This window comes from Thalassophryne amazonica, chromosome 7 (genome assembly GCF_902500255.1).
Source record: "Thalassophryne amazonica chromosome 7, fThaAma1.1, whole genome shotgun sequence".
Classification (NCBI taxonomy): Eukaryota; Metazoa; Chordata; class Actinopteri; order Batrachoidiformes; family Batrachoididae; genus Thalassophryne; species Thalassophryne amazonica.
Window position 1 is genome coordinate 26,360,474 of NC_047109.1, and position 22,782 is coordinate 26,383,255.

Genomic DNA, 22,782 nt, shown 5'->3' on the forward strand with positions numbered 1-22,782 from the left:
TGAACAGTCACATACCTGAGGTCACTATCAATGGTAGAACTTGAAAGGTCCAGCTCTCTGTTGAGCTTGGAGTAATCTATATCAGATAAAGCCTCTGCTTCCAGTTGAGCAAAGAACCTGGCCTTCTCCTCCTCTTCTTCCAGAGTGTCCAGGCCCTTATTGGTCATTTTCACTACTGGTCCAGATGCCAACACAACGTTTTCATAAATGGATGAAGAAAACACACAAAACCACAGGTATAATATGAAAAAATGAAATATAAAAAATGTACTTCTGTTTTGTTGAAACATGAAGTGAAACATCCCATATTTGGCTTCCACCTGACTAAAAGAGGATGTGCAAAAGCTACAAAAAGGAGTTGCATTTCTATTTCTGCTTGCACCCATTCTTTTGGCAATGAAAGGCATACCCTGCGCACTCTACACAACAAAAAAAATTAAAGTAAATATAAGTATATAATTATGTCTATATAATTATGTTTTTGACTATGTATGACTTTATCATAAGACTTCATTATGAAGTCATTCATACCAATCAATAACAAATATTTTGGTGATGAATTCTTTAAATCATCCCTCTAGGTTTCCTGGCTGTTGAGCTAGACAAAACAAGATTTATTAGAAGACGACATATTCCCCTGGTCCTCATAAATCAGTAATACAAAGTGCAGAGATTAAAGTAAAAAATAATTATCATAATCTGACTGATTTTTTTTTAACATGTTAAATCATAAGCTGTTCATCATCTACCTTTTCACAGAAACTCTTTTTGCGATTGCGCCCCAGCACTGAAAGTAAAACAAGGTGAAGACAGCTACAACAACAATAAGGATGAACAGAAATCTTATATACAAGCCATGTTTCGTTTTCCTGGTCAAACAAAGGATGAGCAGAAATTTAAAAAGTGGTTTGACTTTTTCCTTCAGATTTAGAAAAGGCTAATAAAAAAAATAAAATCACTGACAAAAAGAAAAATAAACATAACTCAGTGCTAAAATACTCTTGGCCATATAAGCATAACAATAGGAAACAGAATGTGACCTTTTGACTTCTTAAAATAGGTCAAGGCTAGCCATCTTTGAACTTCTCCAAGGCCTGTGTCCCAAGAATGCTCCCTGTGAATTTCAAGACCCTGGCAGCAATAAGACTGGACTTATGCTGAGCACAGACAGACGGAAGCAAACTCTTTGCAATACACGATGGCCATATTTTGGACTTAGTTTAAAAAATGACGTTTTCTCTTATTCCAAACATACGTATAATCAGGGTGAGGTCAAAAAAATCTGAAACTGTTGGACTGCGAGGGCCAATGCTGGAGAGGGTGTGGGAGAGTGGTGGGGGTCAGGGGGAGTCTCCCCTGGGAAAACTTTTTGAAAATGAGATACCAAATGTTGTATTTTGCACACAATTTTAAAGGATAAGAACAAAAAGTCCATATTTGCTCACAAATGTTTTTTTATTTTACAGACTGAGGGTTGTGGTAACAGGAAAAAAAATTGTACTCATTTCCATTGCAACAACTTTCCATTCATGACACAGAAGTCATGCCACAGCTAGGACTCAATTACACAAAATATGAAACTGCACCTCAATGCCTGTTAAACTGATTGAACAAAATTAAATTCAACTTATTTGAACTGACATTAAATAGTAGAATCAATGGCAGCCCAATTGATGGAAATCTGCCGTAACAATGGAGAACTTTAATCACTCAAAGTGCCAGGGATCACCCAAGTACACCCTTGAATGAATGAAATTGGTCAACTCGTTGTTGAGATATTGCATTAACAAGGGTGGCAATGACAATATCCTGAATATTTCGCTGTGACCTTGAAATCGACTCATGTAGGGGGAACATCCAAGAGTACTTCTAAGAGCACTTCTCCTTTGCCAAGATAATCCATCCAACCTCACAGGTGTGGCATATCAAGATGCTGATTAGACAACATGATTACTGTTATTGCACAGGTGTGCCTTAGGCTGGCCACAATAAAAGGCCACTCTGAAATGTGTAGTATTGCTTTAATGGGGGGGGGGGGGGGGGTGGGGTGTCGGAAAACCCGTCAGCATCTGGTGTGACCACCATTTGCCTCATGCAGTGCAACACATCTCCTTCACATACAGTTAATCAGCAACCAGACGCCACTAAATGTAGGTATTTGCCCACTCAAGTCGGTTACGATGACGAATTGCAGTCAGGTCGGGACTCTGATGAGGATGACAAGCATGTACATGAGCATCCCTGAGATGGTTTGTGACAGTTTGTGCAGAAATTCTTTGGTTCTGCAAACTGACTGTTGCAGCAGCTGTCCGGGTGGCTGGTCTCAGATGACCTTGGAGGTGAACATGCTGGATGTGGAAGTCCTAGGCTGGTGTAGTTACACGTGGTCTGCAGTTGGATGTAGTGCCAGATTCTCTGAAATGCCTCTGGAGACGGCTTATGGCAGAGAAGCGAACATTCAAATCACGGACAACAGCTCTGGTGGACATTCCTACAGTCAGCATGCTGACTGCACACTCCCTCAAAACTTGCGACATCTGTGGCAGGGTTCTCCCCACAGCGTTGCGCTGCTATACTAAGAGGCATCATCTCGCGTTGTTTTAGCGCGAGACTTTGTGGGAATCTCACTGCATGCAAATCCATTTTTGCTTGGAAATTTCACATAATCAACCTCTGCAACCAGAGGTTGCCAGAGTTGGCAACCAAGACTCAAACCATGACAAAACGCAAGCGTTACATGAAACCATATAATGAGAGGACAATCTCTGCATTTTTGTTTCATCTTGGAGGGTACACAGCCTGTGCGATTGACAGTCCATCCGGGGAGGAGGCATGGCAGCCCCGAGCGTGCGGAGGCAGGTGCACAGCGGAATTGATCAACGCCATCTGCCGTGGGATCAATCAGATCAGAGGCTAACAAAGATGGTGCAGCTCCTGCGACAGTGAACAGGGAGGCTTTTATGGAGAAAATGGCAGAACGGAATTTGAAATTCTTCAGGTACAGGGACACACCAAGATTTTGGTGCTGGATAGCGGGGTGCACTATTTCCATTCTATGTTTTAAAGGACATGTCGCACTGAAATCATAAAAAGCTCTAATTGCCAGTCAGCGACTTTACAACTGAGCTACAGAGCCGTCCTTTGAAAGCTGTGGGAATCTGCCTCATATCAGGAAGGACATGGAAGTATTACAAAAAAAAAAAATTTAAATCACACACCATATAAAATCACCGCATTTATCGAGCGAGCAACAAATATGATCCGTCTGTTTCTCTGTAGATGACCCATGGTCACAGACACAGAGTCATTAAATGACATGAATGAGCAGCAGTGTGCTCTGATGTCCACAACTACTGGTCCTGTGCATTCAGTCGGCCGCGCGCGTTCTCTGCCCGACACGCGTCTTGTGGACGGCGTGCCGCAGCACACACACACCATGTCTTGTGGAACAGAGCTCACATGGGTGATGTGACGGTCAGATCGCCCGCTGTGTGTTCTGATCTGACGGTCCGTTTCAACCTGGTAGGCTGTCATTGGTTGCTCTGTGTGCACTCGCTGAAGCTTATGATTCCTGCATCATGTGCACTAAGTGTGCACTTCGTTCAAACTTCACACTATGTGTGAAGGGGCCCTAAGATTTTTGTATTTGTCTTAGGTCTTCAGGACACAAGGTCGAATAGGACCCTGAGTGGAAGCGGTGCGCGCCGCTTCGGGTCATAGCTGCCAACAACACCGCTGTACTAAACATTTCTGGGGAGAACCCTGAATTGTGCTGTGTGATAAAACTGCACATTTCAGAGTGGTCTTTTATTGTGACCAGCCTTATGCACACCTGTGCAATAATCACACTGTCTAATCAGCATCTGGATATGCCACACCTGTGAGGTGGGATGGATTATCTTGGCAAAGGAGAAGTGCTCACTAACAGATAGAAGCAGATTTGTGAACAGTATTTGACAGAAACAGGTCTTTGTGTATATAGACAATGTTGTAGATCTTCAGAGTTAGAGTTCAGCTCATGAAAAATGGGAGCAAAAACTAAAGTGTTGCTTTTATATTTTTGTTCAGTGTATGAATTAAATTGGTCAAGTGGTTCTTGAGATATCGTGCTAACGAGCAAAAACAGATGGACAGACAGACATGCTGATCACTATAATCCCCCCATATTTCACACCAGGTGTTTTGCATGTTTGCCAGCCATGCTTTCCTTGATCTTTGACCAAACAACACCAAAAATCTAACGACCTCTAGATATGTATCCAAGTAATGTTCCCACCAAGTCTGAAAGAAACAGACAGACACCAGTGAAAACAACAGCCTGCTTTGCTGGCACACAGCGTCATTAATACCATGCCTAAAATAGCATTTATTCCTCTGGGCTTCTAAACATGTAACATATTAGATTGTCTTGGGTTTTCTATTCTTGCAACACATTTCTGAAGATGAAAATCTGACAAATTGTCTGTCTGTCTCATTTTCATCTTACTCTGGCTCATAGAGCATTGGAGTTAAAAAAAAAAAAAAAAAAAAAAACACAAATGTGGCACAGATCTTTTCATTATCCCATTAGTGATTCCACTATCAAATGTACTCAAACAGCTGTGCTATCAGAGAGGAGAGGACACAACACAGATGAACCAATAGCTCAGTGTAATAAAAACTCAGCATTGACCCCATACAGCCATCAGACACACATCCACAACTCTCCTGGACTCACCCTCTGCCTCGCCTCTCTCTTCTTGCAAGCCAGTGTTTCCTGGATCCACCTGATCTTCCTCTTCAATTGGCTGAGACCTCCTCAAAGACTTTCTGAAGGTTTTTGGAGATTTTGGTGCTCCTGGACAGAAATACAAAATTTTAGGAAACTGTGATTATATTCTGATCAATAAGAAGGAAGTGAGGCTGAAAACCTCAAACTGTGCTCACTGCTGACTGACATCTGACAATGAAAGAAACAACATGTGGACAATTTATTTTTCTTAAGGTTACAATTTACTGAAATATAAAACATCTTAAATCTCAGAACATAAGTCCACATTGACAGAGTCATAATATTGTGCCTCCATATAAACAAGTAACTGGTTGAAGGCAATCTGAAGAGGTTCAGCGTTGTATGCAGGATAACACTCTGAATCTTCAATGTGCTACGCATGTCTGTGTCAAGGGCACAGACAGCACAGGTTTTGATCACCTCAACAGGTGGTTTTACTTATTAACTCCTCTCCTAAAGCTAAAGTACAGATCATCTGTGAAAGCACCTGCTGATTTGATCAATAGCAAGTAAAACCTGCGCAGTCTTGGCCCTTCAAGTCCACCCCTGGTGTAAGTGAAGGCATTTCTTTGTAGAAATGTATGATCCAGATGCAACAGATAAAAGAGAATCTACAGCAGTTAATTAAATTAAGTATTAAGTTGAGTCACAGTTGTTATATATATCTAGTCATTGACTAGTAGTCAATGACTTTAATGGCTGGAGAACCCAAAAGACAAATTTAATGTAATGTACTTAATGTGTTGGTCCTTTCACCGCTTGCTGACTTTGACCAATCGGAATACCAGCATGAAGAGTTGGACAACGGCAAGAAAAAGAAGAGCAATCAGAGATTTCTGACATCCGCCAATCTGGATTGCCTCCAAAATTCAGTGGAATCTTCCATCCCGTAATATCTATCTGTGGTGCAAATTTGGTAAGAATCCCTGAAGTTGTTTTGACATCATCCTTCAAAGCCTATATAAAGTGAAATCTTGATCCAGAATCTGGCTTACCTTCAAAATTTAATGGAGTCTACCATGGCCTAATATCTACAACCCCAATTCCAATGAAGTTGGGACGTTGTGTAAAATGTAAATAAAAACAGAATACATTGATTTGCAAATCCTTTTCAACCTACACTCAACAAAAATATAAACGCAACACTTTTGGTTTTGCTCCCATTTTGTATGAGATGAACTCAAAGATCTAAAACTTTTTCCACATACACAATATCACCATTTCCCTCAAATATTGTTCACAAACCAGTCTAAATCTGATAGTGAGCACTTCTTCTTTGCTGAGATAATCCATCCCACCTCACAGGTGTGCCATATCAAGATGCTGATTAGACACCATGATTAGTGCACAGGTGTGCCTTAGACTGCCCACAATAAAAGGCCACTCTGAAAGGTGCAGTTTTATCAAACAGCACAATGCCACAGATGTCGCAAGATTTGAGGGAGCGTGCAATTGGCATGCTGACAGCAGGAATGTCAACCAGAGCGGTTGCTCGTGTATTGAATGTTCATTTCTCTACCATAAGCCGTCTCCAAAGGCGTTTCAGATAATTTGGCAGTACACCCAACCAGCCTCACAACCGCAGACCATGTGTAATCACACCAGCCCAGGACCTCCACATCCAGCATGTTCACCTCCAAGATCATCTGAGACCAGCCACTCGGACAGCTGCTGAAACAATAGGTTTGCATAACCAAAGAATTTCGGCACAAACTGTCAGAAACCGTCTCAGGGAAACTCATCTGCATGCTCGTCGTCCTCATCGGGGTATCCACCTGACTCCAGTTCGTCGTCGTAACCGACTTGAGTGGGCAAATGCTCACATTTGCTGGCGTTTGGCACGTTGGAGAGGTGTTCTCTTCACGGATGAATCCCGGTTCACACTGTTCAGGGCAGATGGCAGACAGCGTGTGTGGCGTTGTGTGGGTGAGCGGTTTTCTGATGTCAATGTTGTGGATCGAGTGGCCCATGGTGGTGGTGGGGTTATGGTATGGGCAGGCGTCTGTTATGGACGAAGAACACAGGTGCATTTTATTGTTGGCATTTTGAATGCACAGAGATACCGTGATGAGATCCTGAGGCCCATTGTTGTGCCATACATCCAAGAACATCACCTCATGTTGCAGCAGGATAATGCACGGCCCCATGTTGCAAGGATCTGTACACAATTCTTGGAAGCTGAAAATGTCCCAGTTCTTGCATGGCTGGCATACTCACCGGACATGTCACCCATTGAGCATGTTTGGGATGCTCTGGACCGGCGTATACGACAGCGTGTACCAGTTCCTGCCAATATCCAGCAACTTTGCACAGCCATTGAAGAGGAGTGGACCAACATTCCACAGGCCACAATTGACAACCTGATCAACTCTATGCGAAGGAGATGTGTTGTACTGCATGAGGCAAATGGTGGTCACACCAGATACTGACTGGTATCCCCCCCAATAAAACAAAACTGCACCTTTCAGAGTGGCCTTTTATTGTGGACAGTCTAAGGCACAACTGTGCACTAATCATGGTGTTTAATCAGCATCTTGATATGGCACACCTGTGAGGTGGGGTGGATTATCTCAGCAAAGGAGAAGTGCTCACTATCACAGATTTAGACTGGTTTGTGAACAATATTTGAGGGAAATGGTGATATTGTGTATGTGGAAAAAGTTTTAGATCTTTGAGTTCATCTCATACAAAATGGGAGCAAAACCAAAAGTGTTGCGTTTATATTTCTGTTGAGTGTATATTCAATTGAATACACCACAAAGACAAGATATTTAATGTTCAAACTGATAAACTTTATTGTTTATGTGCAAATATTTGCTAATTTTGAAATGGATGCCTGCAACACATTTCAACAAAGCTGGGACAGTGGTATGTTTACCACTGTGTTACATCACCTTTCCTTCTAACAACACTCAATAAGCGTTTGGGAACTGAGGACACTAATCGCTGAAGTTTTGTAGGTGGAATTCTTTCCCAATCTTGCTTGATGTACGACTTTAGTTGTTCAACATTCCAGGGTCTCCATTGTCGTATTTTGCGCTTCATAATGCGCCACACATTTTCAATGGGCGACAGGTCTGGACTGCAGGCAGGCCAGTCTAGTACCTGCACTCTTTTACTATGAAGCCACGCTGTTGTAACACATGCAGAATGTGGCTTGGCATTGTCTTGCTGAAATAAGCAGGGACGTCCCTGAAAAAGACGTTGCTTGTACGGCAGCATGTGTTGCTCCAAAACCTGGATGTACCTTTCAGAATTGTTGGTGCCATCACAGATGTGTAAGCTGCCCATGCCATGGACACTAACACACTCCCATACCATTACAGATGCCGGCTTTTGAACTTTGCACTGGTAACGATCTGAATGGTCCTCTTCCTCTTTTGTCCGAAGGACACGACGTCCATGATTTCCAAAAACAATTTGAAATGTGGACTCATCAGATCACAGCACACTTTTCCACTTTGCGTCTGTCCATTTCAAATGAGCTTGGGCCCAGAGAAGGCGGCTGCGTTTCTGGATGTTGTTGATGTATGGCTTTCACTTTACATGGCAGAGTTTTAACTGGCACTTGTAGATGTAGCAATGAAGTGTGTTAACTGACAATGGTTTTCTGAAGTGTTCCTGAGCCCATGCGGTAAGATCCTTTACACAATGTCAGTTTTTAATGCAGTGCTGCCTGAGGGATCAAAGGTCACAGGCATTCAATGTTTTCAGGCCTTGCCGCTTATGTGTAAAACGTTCTCCAGATTCTCTGAATCTTCTGATTATATTATGGACTGTAGATGATGGAATCCCTAAATTCCTTGCAATTGAACATTGAGAAACATTGTTCTTAAACGGTTGGACTATTTTTTCAAGCAGTTGTTCGCAAAGTGGTGATCCTCGCCCCATCTTTGCTTCCAATTAACCTGTTCACCTGTGGAATGTTCCAAACAGGTGTTCTTTGAGCATTGTAAATGGCTGAGATTTTTGAGGATGCTCCATTGATACCCAATCATGACACTCACAATTAGTGTCCTCAGTTACAAAACACTTATTGAGTGTTGTTAAAAGAAAAGGTGATGTAATACAGTGGTAAACATACCACTGTCCGAGCTTTTTTGAAACATGCTGCAGGTATCCATTTCAAAATGAGCAACACACACAAAAACAATAACCTTTATCAGTTTGAACATTAAATATCTTGTCTTTGTGGTGTATTCAACTGAATATAGGTTGAAGAGGATTTGCAAATCGTATTCTGTTTTTATTTACATTTCACATAATGTCTCAACTTCACTGGAATTGGGGTTGTATCTGTGGTGACTATTTTGTCAAAATCTGAGCAGTAGTTTTGATGTAATCCTTCTAAAAGACAAACAAATAAACACCAACGATTTTATTACATCTTAGGCAGATGTAATAAATGACACGCAGAGGACAAAACGGCAAAACAAAACAAAAAACAAAAAAAAAACACATGCAAGCAACAGCAAAGTTCTCTGCCTGATATCATCAGGGACTTGGCTAACATCAGCTGACAAGGTGTGGATGGGAAAATTACTTTGTGTGCTAAAAATGAACACAAACATCATACGTTTTCTTGATCCGTCATAATGTGACTGGGGCTTATGCAACCTGTGAGCAAGCACCTTGCTGTCCTGTCCAGGGTGTACCCTGCCTCTCACCCTGTGTCTGCTGGGATATGCTCCAGACCCCATGACCCTTAACTGGAGTAACAGAGTATAGGAAATGAATGAAAAATGCATGCAATAATGAAAAAAAATGTGTTTCAGTGGACTCAGTGTCTTACCTCTGGTGACCCCTAGCAAAAATGTAGCCTCCAAAAGAATGGTCAGAGAACTGAACATACGAGGTACAGATCAGAAGCTCAGAGAAACAGGCTGCGTTAGTGAGACAGTGAGTCTGTGTGTAGGGTGATGCCAGACCAGTCACCAAGGCAAGAAAGGTTCATAAAGACCAAAGACCAATTCAAGATATGTCCACTTGAGGCTACCGGTCTGTGTGCCTGGACAAGGCACTTTTTATGCATTATCCCAGTTAACCCAGACTTTTCATGAGAGTAAAGTAGAATAGAGTTACATCCCACACAGGAGAAGTCATACACTTCCCTCCTTTCTAGTCAGTCAATTTAAGCAATGGTCATGTTTTGGCTTCAGCATACTTGAATACTTGGAATTTTTGCATATTGTGTTGCTTCAGTTTTATTACAGTACACAACGCATATAACACACAAAGCTCTACTTGCATGTACTCATACTGCTTATTCTGCTTTGCCATTTTAATAATCATCAGTTTTTAGCTTGCTTTTAATAGTGTTTTGATGCTCTTCATGCTGTTTCTTTACTAACATACACAGTACGCTTGACTTATGAGCTGTATTTCACTGTAATCCTGCTACTGTTGTATCTGAAACATTACCATGCTGCAGATCAATGAAACAGCTTGTTAATGTAATTATTTGTTACCAGTCAGTCGTATAAACAGAGAGGAAAAAAACTGCATATTTCCAAAGCAACAGCATAAGTACAGCATATTTACACTGAGAACACAAGCGCAATACTCTGTGTGAGCATAGAAAGTGCACATTGTCTGTCTGAATTGCTAAACGTTTAACCTAGTTGGTGATAATCATAGACATTACATACGTAGACGCCTCATGGACCCCCGCTGCCTATTGGTGCTGACGCATTAGTCTGCCGCCATCTTGAATGGGTCCCTATTGTGCCTCCAGTATATTTACTTGTACTGCGGAAGGTGGACCCCCAACTACAATAATCTGTAACTCCCCAAATTTTTACCCGATTTTCCCACGGTTTGGTTTGTTAGAAACAGCAGAGATTTAGTTACGATACAGGATGCTGTCATACATTAAAATACATACTTTCCTGCTGAAAGACTTTGTCTTATGCTCTTTAACAAAGACATACGAGGTCTGTCCGTAAAGTATCGTACCTTTTTATTTTTTTCAAAAACTATATGGATTTCATTCATATGTTTTTACGTCAGACATGCTTGAACCCTTGTGCGCATGCGTGAGTTTTTCCACGCCTGTCGGTGACGTCATTCGCCTGTGAGCACGCCTTGTGGAAGGAGTGGTCCCGCCCCCTCGTCGGATTTTCATTGTCTGGAAATGGCGGAATAAAAAGGACTTTTTTTCCATCAGAATTTTTTCAGAAGCTGTTAGAGACTGGCACCTGGAAACCATTCGAAAAATTTATCTGGCTTTCAGTGAAAATTTTACGGGCTTTACAGAGAATAAGGACTTTAACTACAGGTTTAAGGACCCCTTTAAAGGACGGTCGGTGCGCCGCGCTGCGAGCTGCGACGATGCGGCACAAACCACTGGATCATTTCTAAGCTGATGGCTCTGTGGATACGAGACCGTCGTGTGCTCTTTCTCTGGTTATCACAAGACCTGGACATCAGCCATTTTCCGGCAGATTTCACTTTTAACAAGAGATTTTGTCATGGAAAGCCGCGCGGAGGCTTCGCGCGTCACGACCGATTCGCTGATGAAGCGAGACAAAGGAACACCTCCGTTTCGGAGTGTTAGAGGACAAGTTGGGACATGTCCAGCTCTCCACAAGTTCTTTTATACTCACTGGGCTGGTAAGCACTGAAAGCCGAGATAGACATGTCCCAACTTGTCCTCTAACACTCCGAAACGGAGGTGTTCCTTTGTCTCGCTTCATCAGCGAATCGGTCGTGACGCGCGAAGCCTCCGCGCGGCTTTCCATGACAAATCTCTTGTAAAAAGTGAAATCTGCCGGAAAATGGCTGATGTCCAGGTCTTGTGATAACCAGAGAAAGAGCACACGACGGTCTCGTATCCACAGAGCCATCAGCTTAGAAATGATCCAGTGGTTTGTGCCGCATCGTCGCAGCTCGCAGCGCGGCGCACCGACCGTCCTTTAAAGGGGTCCTTAAACCTGTAGTTAAAGTCCTTATTCTCTGTAAAGCCCGTAAAATTTTCACTGAAAGCCAGATAAATTTTTCGAATGGTTTCCAGGTGCCAGTCTCTAACAGCTTCTGAAAAAATTCTGATGGAAAAAAAGTCCTTTTTATTCCGCCATTTCCAGACAATGAAAATCCGACGAGGGGGCGGGACCACTCCTTCCACAAGGTGTGCTCACAGGCGAATGACGTCACTGACAGGCGTGGAAAAACTTGCGCATGCGCACAAGGGTTCAAGCATGTCTGACGTAAAAACATATGAATGAAATCCATATAGTTTTTGAAAAAAATAAAAAGGTACGATACTTTATGGACAGACCTCGTATGGTATGGCATATAGATAAATGTGTAAATTAATTTTATAATTTAGTAAAGAAACAAGTTTGGATTGTTCATTTGAATTAATTTCTCTCTCTCTCACACACACACACACACACACACACACACACACACACACACACACACACACACACACACACACACACACACACCACTTTAATTTCCTCACCTGGTTTTGTTACAAAGATGAATCAAAAAGACACACACATCCAAGATGTGTAAGACGGTGTGCTGGATCAAGGTGAGACAAATATTAAAGCAAAAATCTGCACAGCCTAAGCGCTCCCATGCAAAAAACAAAAACAACAACAACAACAAAAAAACTCTTATTAGACACCCCTAATAAATAAAAAAAAATGAGGTATTTTTATTTATTTTTTTTTTTTGTCTTTTTTTGCATGGGAGCACCTAGCCTGTGTGGATTTTTGCTTTAATATTTGTTACAAAGATGAACATTTTTTTAAAGACCAGGAAAAGAAAGTTCCAGGTTATTCCAGGGTCTTAAACTACCTTGTTAGGCTTTTGACTGGGGCTGGAGAGCTGAAAGCCTTGAAAAAGAAGTGCACTGCACAGCTTCTTGCGTGTGCTGGCACTCTGCAAAGCCAGTGGAGTTAATTTTGTGATGTGGTGTAGCCTTACTTTGTGAAATAGACACCACTCAGTTCCAAAGAATTGTGAAACAAAAGTGCATAAGTAGATGGAAATGCGCACAAATGCACTGTTCCTTTTACTGCATTAACGAATATTCCCACAAGCTGTGATACTAGATGGATGGAAACAGCTAATGAGAGAGCGTACCAGTTCCTGCTGTAATAACGTTACACATAAGTATCGTTTGTTACCATAACATAATATTAAAAATGGTAAAATAACCAAAATTATTGTTCAATCTTATTTATGAAAGGTAATCCCATGCGATCTGGTTTCTATACTGCGCCGGTTATTGCAACTGTAAGCAGCACAAAATACTGACAAATTTGCTCACTCTCCATTGACTCCGGTTGACTCTGGTGTGAGCCTATTGTGAAGAGACCCATCCAATATGGCGGTGACGCTGGATTACGTTGCAGCAAGTTATGAGGCATTTACGTACATAATGTCTACGGTGATAATGGCTGGGCGTCATTGATGGCACATCAATTTAAGTGAAGTTAGCAATCTATTTCTACCTATATATCCAAATCTGCATTTTCCCCCCATAAACCAATGAGGTTGATTTACTTCAGGTATTTTTGTTTTCTTATACTTACTAGCAGATAGCAATACCAACACATGGTATAATCTGAATACAGGACTAAAAATAGCTTATTGTTGTTGCAATTACCCAATTAGTCAATGAATCAATGACATTTTACCAATTATCAAAATAATCATTAGTTGTAGCCCTGGCAGTGGCCAGTGAGTTTATGACCAAAATGCTGCCAGCCATAATTATCCATTCTCATTCTGTAGCATTAAAAAGGTAAATGAACTCAGTATACTCTCTGTTCGTCCTTCGTCGCATTTGTCATCATCCCACCATGGCGTTGTTGGTTTCTGGGCAGACTGGGAGTCGACAGTGCCGGACTGGTGGTCAGACCCACCCAGATCCACAGAGTCATCTGAAACAGACTGACAGGGAACCATTGTTTTATGCACTGAGTGTGATAGCAGTGATAAATTCTGTTTCATTCTGTGAAAGTGTTCATTTTATAGTGATTTTCAATTCAAGTGCATCAGTTATACAGTAACAGTCAAATGTTTGGGCACACTTTTCCATTGGGAAGGTGTGCCCAAACATTTGACTGAAGATAGGCGTATACTTCATTTGGAAGGCCCTTTAGATTATTGAAACTAGTCCAAAGGCCTCTGCAAAGGAAAATTCAGACTACTGCTGACAACTCACAAGTTAATGACAATGTAAAAAAAATAATAATAATAACGCAGTACTAAAATACCCTCGGCCGTATTGAGCATTGTGTTCTGTATAATTTGCTGTTGTTTAAGTAATTACTAGGTTCCAAAAAACTGAGTTTGCAGCTAGCAACCAGACTGTGATGACACGGTGCAGCTCTACTCTGATTGGCTGTCACCCCCACCACTCAAAAACTAAACAACGCTAATGTCTGCTAAATGTCTTAAATCACTTTCAGAGATATTGTTAGGTTTTTTATAACAGCTGAATGGATCCTTGTCATTTGATTGGTGCTTTGTATGTCACATGACATGGATTAATTCATCCCATTTGTGTTGCACTCCATTTAGAATGCAAATTTGGTTCCATACGTTTGGTACCATTGCACTCTGCGCACACACACGCACGCGTGCACGTCCTCGTACACGCGCACACACACATGTGATTGCGCATGCACATGTGCGAGTGATTGCGCATGTCCTCACACATGCGATCGCACATGGTCGCGCACACGTGACTGCACACATGCACACACAATACATGTGCGCACGCACACACAAAACAAATCCACTGTGCTGTCTGGAGGCTGTTAGCAGGGAGAAAGAAAAGCTGGACTCATTTCTGAAGTGTTTTTTTTTTTTCTTTTTTTTTTTCACTGCACTGAGGACATACGAGGTCTGTGAGAAAAGTAACGGACCTTTTTATTTTTTTCAAAAACTATATGGATTTGAATCACGTGCGATTACATCAGACAAGCTTGAACCCTCGTGGGCATGCGAGCGTTTTTTCACGCCTGTCGGTTACGTCATTCGCCTGTGGGCTGGCTTTGAGTGAGGAGTGGTCCACCCCTCCCGTCGGAATCTCTTTGTCTGAGAACTTCCTGAGAGACTGACGCTTTGCTTGATCAAAATTTTTTCTGTGAGGCACATCAAAATGGACACCATTCGAGAAATTCAGCTGGTTTTCTGTGACAATTTTAACGGCTGATGAGAGATTATGGACTGTTGCTGTCACTTTAAGGACTTCCCACGGAGCGGGACATCATGACGCGCCCTGAGCCGCCACTGTCTGCCTGTTTCGAGCTGAAAGCTTCCAAATTTAAGCCTCTGTTGATCCAGGACATCGTGACAGAACAGAGAACTTTCAGAAGAGGTCGGGATCAGCAGTTTATCCGGACATTCCACTGTTAAAGGAGATTTTGTAATGAAAGAAAGTGCGGACGGGTCCGCGCATTGGGACGCAGCCGGCTCCGCGCATCACCACAGGAAAAACACCTCCGTTGGAAGCCTTAAGGACAAGTTGGAACATGTCCAGCTGTTAAACAATTTCTCAGATACTCACTCAACTGAAAGCCATCAAAAGCCGCCTGGTTTTTACAAATGGTTATCAACACGGAGGTGTTTTTCCTGTGCCGCCGCACTGCGCCGGCTGCGTCCCGACACGCGGACCCGTCTGCATGTCTTTCATTTATAAAATCTCCTTTAACAGTGGAATGTCCGGATAAACTGCTGATCCCGACCTCTTCTGAAAGTTCTCTGTTCTCTCACGAAGTCCTGGATCAACAGAGGCTTAAATTTGGAAGTTTTCAGCTCGAAACAGGCAGACGAGGGCAGCTCGGGGCGCGTCGCGACATCCCGCTCCGTGGACAGTCCTTAAAGCGACAGCAACAGCCCATAATCTCTCATCAGCCGTTAAAATTTTCACAGAAAACCAGCTGAATTTCTCAAATGGTGTCCACTTTGATGTGCCTCAGTTTTTAAAAAATTTTGATCAAGCAAAGCGCCAGTCTCTCAGGAAGTTGTCAGACAAAGAGATTCCGATGGGAGGGGTAGACCACTCCTCACTCAAAGCCAGCCCACAGGCAAATGACGTAACCAACAGGCATGAAAAAACTCACGCATGCGCACGGGGGTTCAAGGTTGTCTGATGTAATCGCACGTGATCCAAATCCATATAGTTTTTGAAAAAATAAAAAGGTACGTTAGTTTTATCACAGACCTCGTACACAGTCTTTTTTGGTAGTACACGCACGCACAAGCGCTGACCAGGTTCTGTGTGTGCATGTGGGGGACAACGACTCTCCCGAGACATAATTTGATTGCGCCAACTGACGCTGCTAATTCTCACACACACACACACACACACACAAAATCCACTGTGCTGTCTGGAGGCTGCTAGCAGGAAGAGAAAAGAAAAGCTGGATTCATTTCTGGCGTGATTTTTTTTTCGTTGCACTGAGGACGTACACAGTTGACCGACCCGGTTGCGTGTGTGTTCGCGCACACGGGGGACAACGACACGATGATTTGATTGAGCTAACTGATGCTGCTTGTAACATACACACAAAATCCACTCCGCTGTAAGCCATCTGGATGCATGAAGACCTGTTCACATGAAATGCTGATGTGATTTTTGGCTGGACTGAGGAACTACACAAAGTCTTTTTTTTTTTTTTTTTAATGGAAGTCCGAAGTCAGAGCACAGCATCACTGGACTACACGTTACAGTGGAATACCAAAATGTAAGTCCCTTTTCTGTTGTTTATGAATTAATAAAATATCAAATGACAAGGCTCTATTTTAGCCATTATATAAACAAATAATGAACATTTTTACATTCTTTCAATGGAAGGAATATTTAAATCGGTGAAAGCGGGAACGTACCATTCAACTCGGCTTTGCCTCATTGAATGGTACATTCATGCTTTCACCTCATGAAATATTTGTACCACTGAACTCATAAACATTCATTATTTGTAAATGGTAAAATGGTAAATGGACTGCATTTACATAGCGCTTTTGCATCTGCATCAGATGCTCAAGCACTTTACAATTATGCCTCACATTCACCCCGATGTCAGGGTGCTGCCATACAAGGCGCTCACTACACAGCGGTAGCAATAGGGGATTAAAGGCCTTGCCCAAGGGCCCTTAGTGATTTTCCAGTCAGGCGGGGATTTGAACCCATGATCTTCTGGACTCAAGCCCAACACCTTAAACACTAGACCATCACCTCCCCTGTGTTTATTGTGTTTATTTCTTGCTTGCTTTTACATAATATGGCAAAGAGGATATATTTATACACAAATGAAACAGAGTTTTGCTACCAACCTGTGATGTCATCACACCAACGTCCGCTAAATGTTTTGTAAATCCTGCCAGAGGTGTTATCAGGTTACAAACAGCATTTTCAGTTTTAGAAGTGTTTATTTCCCGCTAGCTTTTACATAATATATGAGAAAGGTGTTATTTCTAGCCAAAAAATGAAGCAAAGTTAGTACATAGCGACAGCAGGAAGCGACATCACCACGCTCGCGCACTACCGTCCACGAGATCACGTCATAATGTTAGGTACAGAATGTGACATTTTAACATCTTAAAATAGGTCAAGGTTAGCCATCTTTGAACTTGCCCAAAGTCTGTGCCCCAAGAATGTTCCCTGTGAAGACTTGTGGCAGTAATAGAACTGGATTTATGCTGTACACAGACAGATGGACAGACGCCGTGTCTTCGCAATATCCGATGGCCATATGTTGGCCTCGGGTAACAAATACAGAGCTGAACGAATAGCTTTCTGAGATCAAGCCAATGATAATTCAGTCAACACTGCTAAAAAGCAAAGATGGGCATAAGGTTGGCCTAAAGTTACCTTATTTTCTGGACTATAAGTTGCAGGGTATATTTATGACTAGTTTGAGAGGTTCTGCAACTTATATCAGAAGGGATTTATACATGAAACAATACTGCTTTAACATCTATTGTGTCCTCGTCTGATGTGCTGGTTTCTGTCTGTGAGCCCTCGGGTGCTTGGAAGTCTACCATTGTTCCAAGGACTGCAGTGGCTTGCTTGCTGCTGAGGTCTGTGGGTGATGGCTGGAGCTTCTTTTGTGCTGCTAAATGTACCATTTCCATCCCCCTTCCCTTTCCCTGAGTATGCCTTACCTCCTCCATGCAAGTGTGTTATAAGTGTACATGTAGAGTATGTAGAGTAATTAGTATGTGGGTGGATCTGATGCAGATGACAACCCACCCCCACCCCACCCCCACTTCTCATCAGCACTGCATTTTGATTATATGTAGGGCTTTGAGTGCAGCTGGGTGGCATGGGCTGCGGGTTGTTGGGAAGGAAGCCCCCCTTCTGGATGGTGTAGGGCGCCTCCTGGGTGGCTGGAGGAAGTGCATGCCTGATGGTGGCTGAGCTTTTCTTTTGGTTCTGGTGCGCAAACCTGAACCCTAGGGAGTGCTTGTTCTGTGTGGCCACACTGGCCAAGCTTTTCTTCGGTGGGTAGTCCCACGTGTGGTCTGGGCTCTCTTGTGCTTGCAGTGTCTGCAGGTCTTGTTGAGGCTGTGGAGCTAAGGGATTCTAGGTTTAGGGGCTAAATGGTTGTGATGCTGCACTCTACTATCACTCATACCATCTCTCTCACACACATACCTGTCTTCTTTTCACTCTTTCACACTCTCCATGTAGATACATGCATACAAATAAAGTGATTTACAGTTGTGCTCAAAGGTTTACATACCCTGGTGGAATTTTTGTTTTTTTTTGGCCATTTTTCAGAGAATATGAATGATAACACAAAAACTTTTTTTTCATTCACGGTTAGTGGTTGGGTGAAACCATTTATTGTCAAACAACCAGGTTTACTCTTTTTAAATCATAATGACAACACAAACTACCCAAATGACCCTGATCAAAAGTTCACATACTCCTTTTCTTAATACTATGTATTGCCCCCTTTAACATCGACGACAGCTTGGATTCTTTTGTGGTAGTTTGTGGACGAGGCTCTCTGATGGTAAAGCTGCCACTGAATATGTCTTGGACTTTATTTACATTAATTACAAAGAAATACAAACAGTATGGCACTTTATGGTAAATCTGCATGGAGTAGACAGTTCTCAAAAACTGAGTGACTGTGCAAGAAGAAGAGTGAGGAAAGCCACCAAGACACACAGACAACCCAGGAGAAGTTATGGGCTTATGTGGCTGTGATTGGAGAAATTGTGCACAGTGCAAGCTTTGCATTTTGCACCACTACTCTTAGCTTCATAGTGGAGTAGAGCAGAGAAGGATTTTCTTTCACCAACAGATCAAATCCAGTCTTGCATCTCAGATGTACCTTCTGGCAATTTGTAGCTAAACTTTCAGGTCTTCTTTTTAAGAAAATCCTCCTCTAAACCACTTCATCATGAAGATGGATAACTGGTGCACCCACCTTTTTTGTGATGATATAGCTATCAGAAAAACATAGCGGCCTTTAGTGCCTGCAGCGACCTTTAGTGTCTGCTGGTAGCACCACAAATTTATCTGGCTCGTAGTCTCAGGCTGATCCACATGTGACCTACTATATAAGTTGAATGTTACACATTTAAGCATTAAAAATTTCTTTGAGACACTGATACATGCTACTGCACACAGTTGAGCGTGTGTGCTTTAGGTTGTCCTTCCTTACGTAGAATCACTTATTAAACATTTTGGACCCAATAATGTGGCTAAGCGTTAGTCAGTTAAAGGAGTTTTAGGGCAAGTCTACTGTAATAGAAATACAATGACAACAAAACCTGACCATCTTTTTAGTTTACCATTAAACATTCTGTAATTGTAATTATTCCATTACCAAAAAAAAAAAAAAAACTTTACAATCAACTGTTAACATTCCTACATTAGACTGAACAGAATCTCATCTTTACCTCCTTCAAGAACTGCTCGAACAGTTCATCATCTGTCGGTTTTCGAGACATGGTGATACAGCAAAATCCATCCACCAAAACGGAACCTGTGAAACAACAAAGATTCAACTTGTGAATGTTAAAACTCACCTTCTGAATCCAAATATTGATTATCTAACAACATAACAGTGGCTGTGGTTACCCTAACCACCAGGGTTGGGAGAGTTACTTTAAAAATGTATTCCGATACAGTTACTAGTTACCTGTTGAAAAATGTAGTGAGTAACGTAATCCAAGTACCATAATATTAAAGTAATGTAATTTGATTACTTTCAATTACTTCTGGATTACTCCAGTATCAAATATGCTAATACAGACAAAAGAAACTAAATATAAATAGTCTTGACCACATAGTACAGTTTATTAAGCAAAAATAAAACTGTTTCTTTTACATGGCATATGCTCTGTTTTACTTCGCATTATGAATTAAGAGCACCATAATATTGTTTTAAACACACCCAGTGTTCACCTGCTAAATTTTCAACAAAAAATGCCAAACAAATGAAGGATAATGAAAACTCAAGCGGTGTGCGGATGAATTTGTAATTAAAAGTGGCTTGCAGAACAATATACAAAACAAAAAAGTCTGCTACTTGTTCAGTAAACATAAAATTACTTTCACATGGCATTCGCACCATGTTTAACATATCAGTCCACTTACTGAACTTTCAAAATAAGAACAAAAGCATAATGAAAACCATTAAGTAAAAATACTGTCAGTAAGGAGGTGTGATCGCCATTTTAATTCTGGGCAAGTTAGTGATTTGCGTGCATAGAAGTTCAAGAAACAGGTGGAATATGCCGGAAAGCTGCGCATGTTGGCAAAGCCACAGAGGGAGGAACAAGGGAGACAATATTTCCTTCCATAAGTAAGTGGTTTTGGTTCTTCTTGTCACTTTGTCCATGAAATTTGGATGATAAACAGCTGTATGTCTCCTACCGTACCTGTGTCGCCCGATGACACGGATCATTAACTCTTCACTTATGTCTAGTTGATATTTTCCACTGCTAGACCAATGTCTAGTTAAAATACTTGTCGTTAGTGATTAAAATTGTTCGACAAGACTGGGGATTTTTTTTTTTATTGAATTTGCACCTTTAAATAATGAGATTATAATGACCCGCGCTGTGCCGCTCACAGTCACACCAACACATAGAGATGTGTACACACACCACTGACTTCATGAATGAAACTCGGTCAATAAAGAATAATTGTGTAAAAATATAATATAATATAATATAATATATATATGTATATATAAATAAATGTATTGTAATGGTTTTAGGAGCCGCGCTACGTTGAACACAGCAGCAGCTCAGCCGAGCAGCGCAGCTTAACAACACAGATCCGTGGAACTTTCAACACTAATATTTGGGAATGTGTGTGTGTGTCTGTCAGAGTAAGTTTAATACTTTCCTGACATAATTTAATGTAATTTAATTTTACTGGCTCAATATCCAGGTCAAAATGGCATTTTAACACGTATTTTGCGAGGGAGAGAGTTTATACAAATCCGTATGTGCTTGTAGTGCATTTTCAGCTTTAATTCAATCAGTTCAAACATCACTAGGGCTGAAATGATTACTCAAATAATTCTATTACTAAAACATGTTCAAGGCAAATTCTATACCTCGAGGCATTGTTTAAAGCTGTACAGTCTTTCAAAATTTCACAAAACTGAGAAAATTTAGTTTCTACTGAAATACAAGCATTATAATGTTGGTTTATTTTTGAAATGTGTTGGAAATATTACAGCTCATTTTAATGAAGAGAACATATTTATCCAATTATATTTATTTATTTATTTAAAGGGGAGGCGATGGTTTAGTGGTTAAGGCATTGCACTTGAAACCAGAGGATCCTCAGTAAAAACCCCAGCCTGACTGGAAAATCACTAAGGCCTCGGGCAAGGTCCTTAATCCCCAAATTGCTCCCAGTGTGTAGTGAGCGCCTTGCATGGCAGCACCCTGACATTGGTGTGTGTGTGTTTGTGTGAATGGGTGAATGTGAGGCAAGTCCCTGCTTATTTCAGCAAGACAATGCCAAGCCACATTCTGCACATGTTACAACAGCGTGGCTTTGTAGTAAAAGAGTGCGGGTACTGGCCTGCCTGCAGTCAATACAACAACGGAGACCCCGGACTGTTGAACAACTGAAGTCATACATCAAGCAAGAATGGGAAAGAATTCCACCTACAAAGCTTCAACAATTAGTGTCCTCAGTTCCCAAACACTTATTGAGTGTTGTTAGAAGGAAAGGTGATGTAACACAGTGGTAAACATACCACTGTCGCAGCTTTTTTGAAACGTGTTGTCGACATCCATTTCAAAATGAGCAAAAAGTTGCACAAAAACAATAAAGTTTATCAGTTTGAACATTAAATATCTTGTCTTTGTGGTGTATTCAATTGAATATAGGTTGAAGAGGATTTGCAAATCATTGTATTCTGTTTTTATTTACATTTTACACAATGTCCCAACTTCATTGGAATTGGGGTTGTAATTTTTACACTGAAAGCACAATTTTTACTATGATTTCAATCCCATATCTCCTGTTTACATATTAACTTACTGTAGAATATTGGTAACTAATGTACAGCTCCTTAATTTTTATTTTTTGTTCTATGTAACACTTGCTTTGACAATGAAACATATGCTATGTCAATAAAGTTCCATTGAAATGAAATGAAATGAGAAGTTCACACCTTCACACCTTACCTGTGTGAAGCGCTTTGAGGCAACTCTGTTGTGATTTGGCGCTATATTAATGAAAATAAATTGAACTTGAAATAGAAATAGACAGAGAGAGGGGAGAGAGCTATCTTTCTCGCTAAAGTCAATGCTTTTTTTTCCCCAAGACCTGTCACTTTTCATCAATCAATTTCATGATCAATTTATCACAAGGGTGCCCCAAAAATTGCGTACATCCATCATTTTGAAGAAGGAACACATTTCTGCATTTCCAAAATGCCACAAGAAACCACCAAATAAATAAATAAAGTTTATAATTCTTTCACCAAAACATCAAATCTAGGCTTGCATCTTAGTTGTACATTCTGGCAAATTGTAGCTGAACTTTCAGGTCTACT

The 22,782-nt window shown here is 41.4% G+C and overlaps 1 protein-coding gene across 2 annotated transcripts in view; it reads right to left on the reverse strand.

Annotated features, from left to right (window-relative positions):
* The window catches only part of cep162 (centrosomal protein 162), a 110,803-nt gene that overhangs the window by 86,289 nt on the left and 1,732 nt on the right, over nt 1-22,782 (reverse strand). Inside the window, exons 2-5 of one of the 2 annotated variants that reach the window (XM_034173964.1) lie at nt 19,655-19,740; nt 13,549-13,678; nt 4,718-4,837; nt 16-172 (exon numbers count right to left, since the gene is read on the reverse strand). In XM_034173964.1, the coding sequence (XP_034029855.1) occupies nt 16-172; nt 4,718-4,837; nt 13,549-13,678; nt 19,655-19,705 (458 nt within the window). In that variant the 5' untranslated portion in view covers nt 19,706-19,740. Of the gene's footprint in view, nt 1-15; nt 176-4,717; nt 4,838-13,548; nt 13,679-19,654; nt 19,741-22,782 lie in introns of both variants that reach the window. The other variant, XM_034173963.1, reaches the window with a different exon arrangement.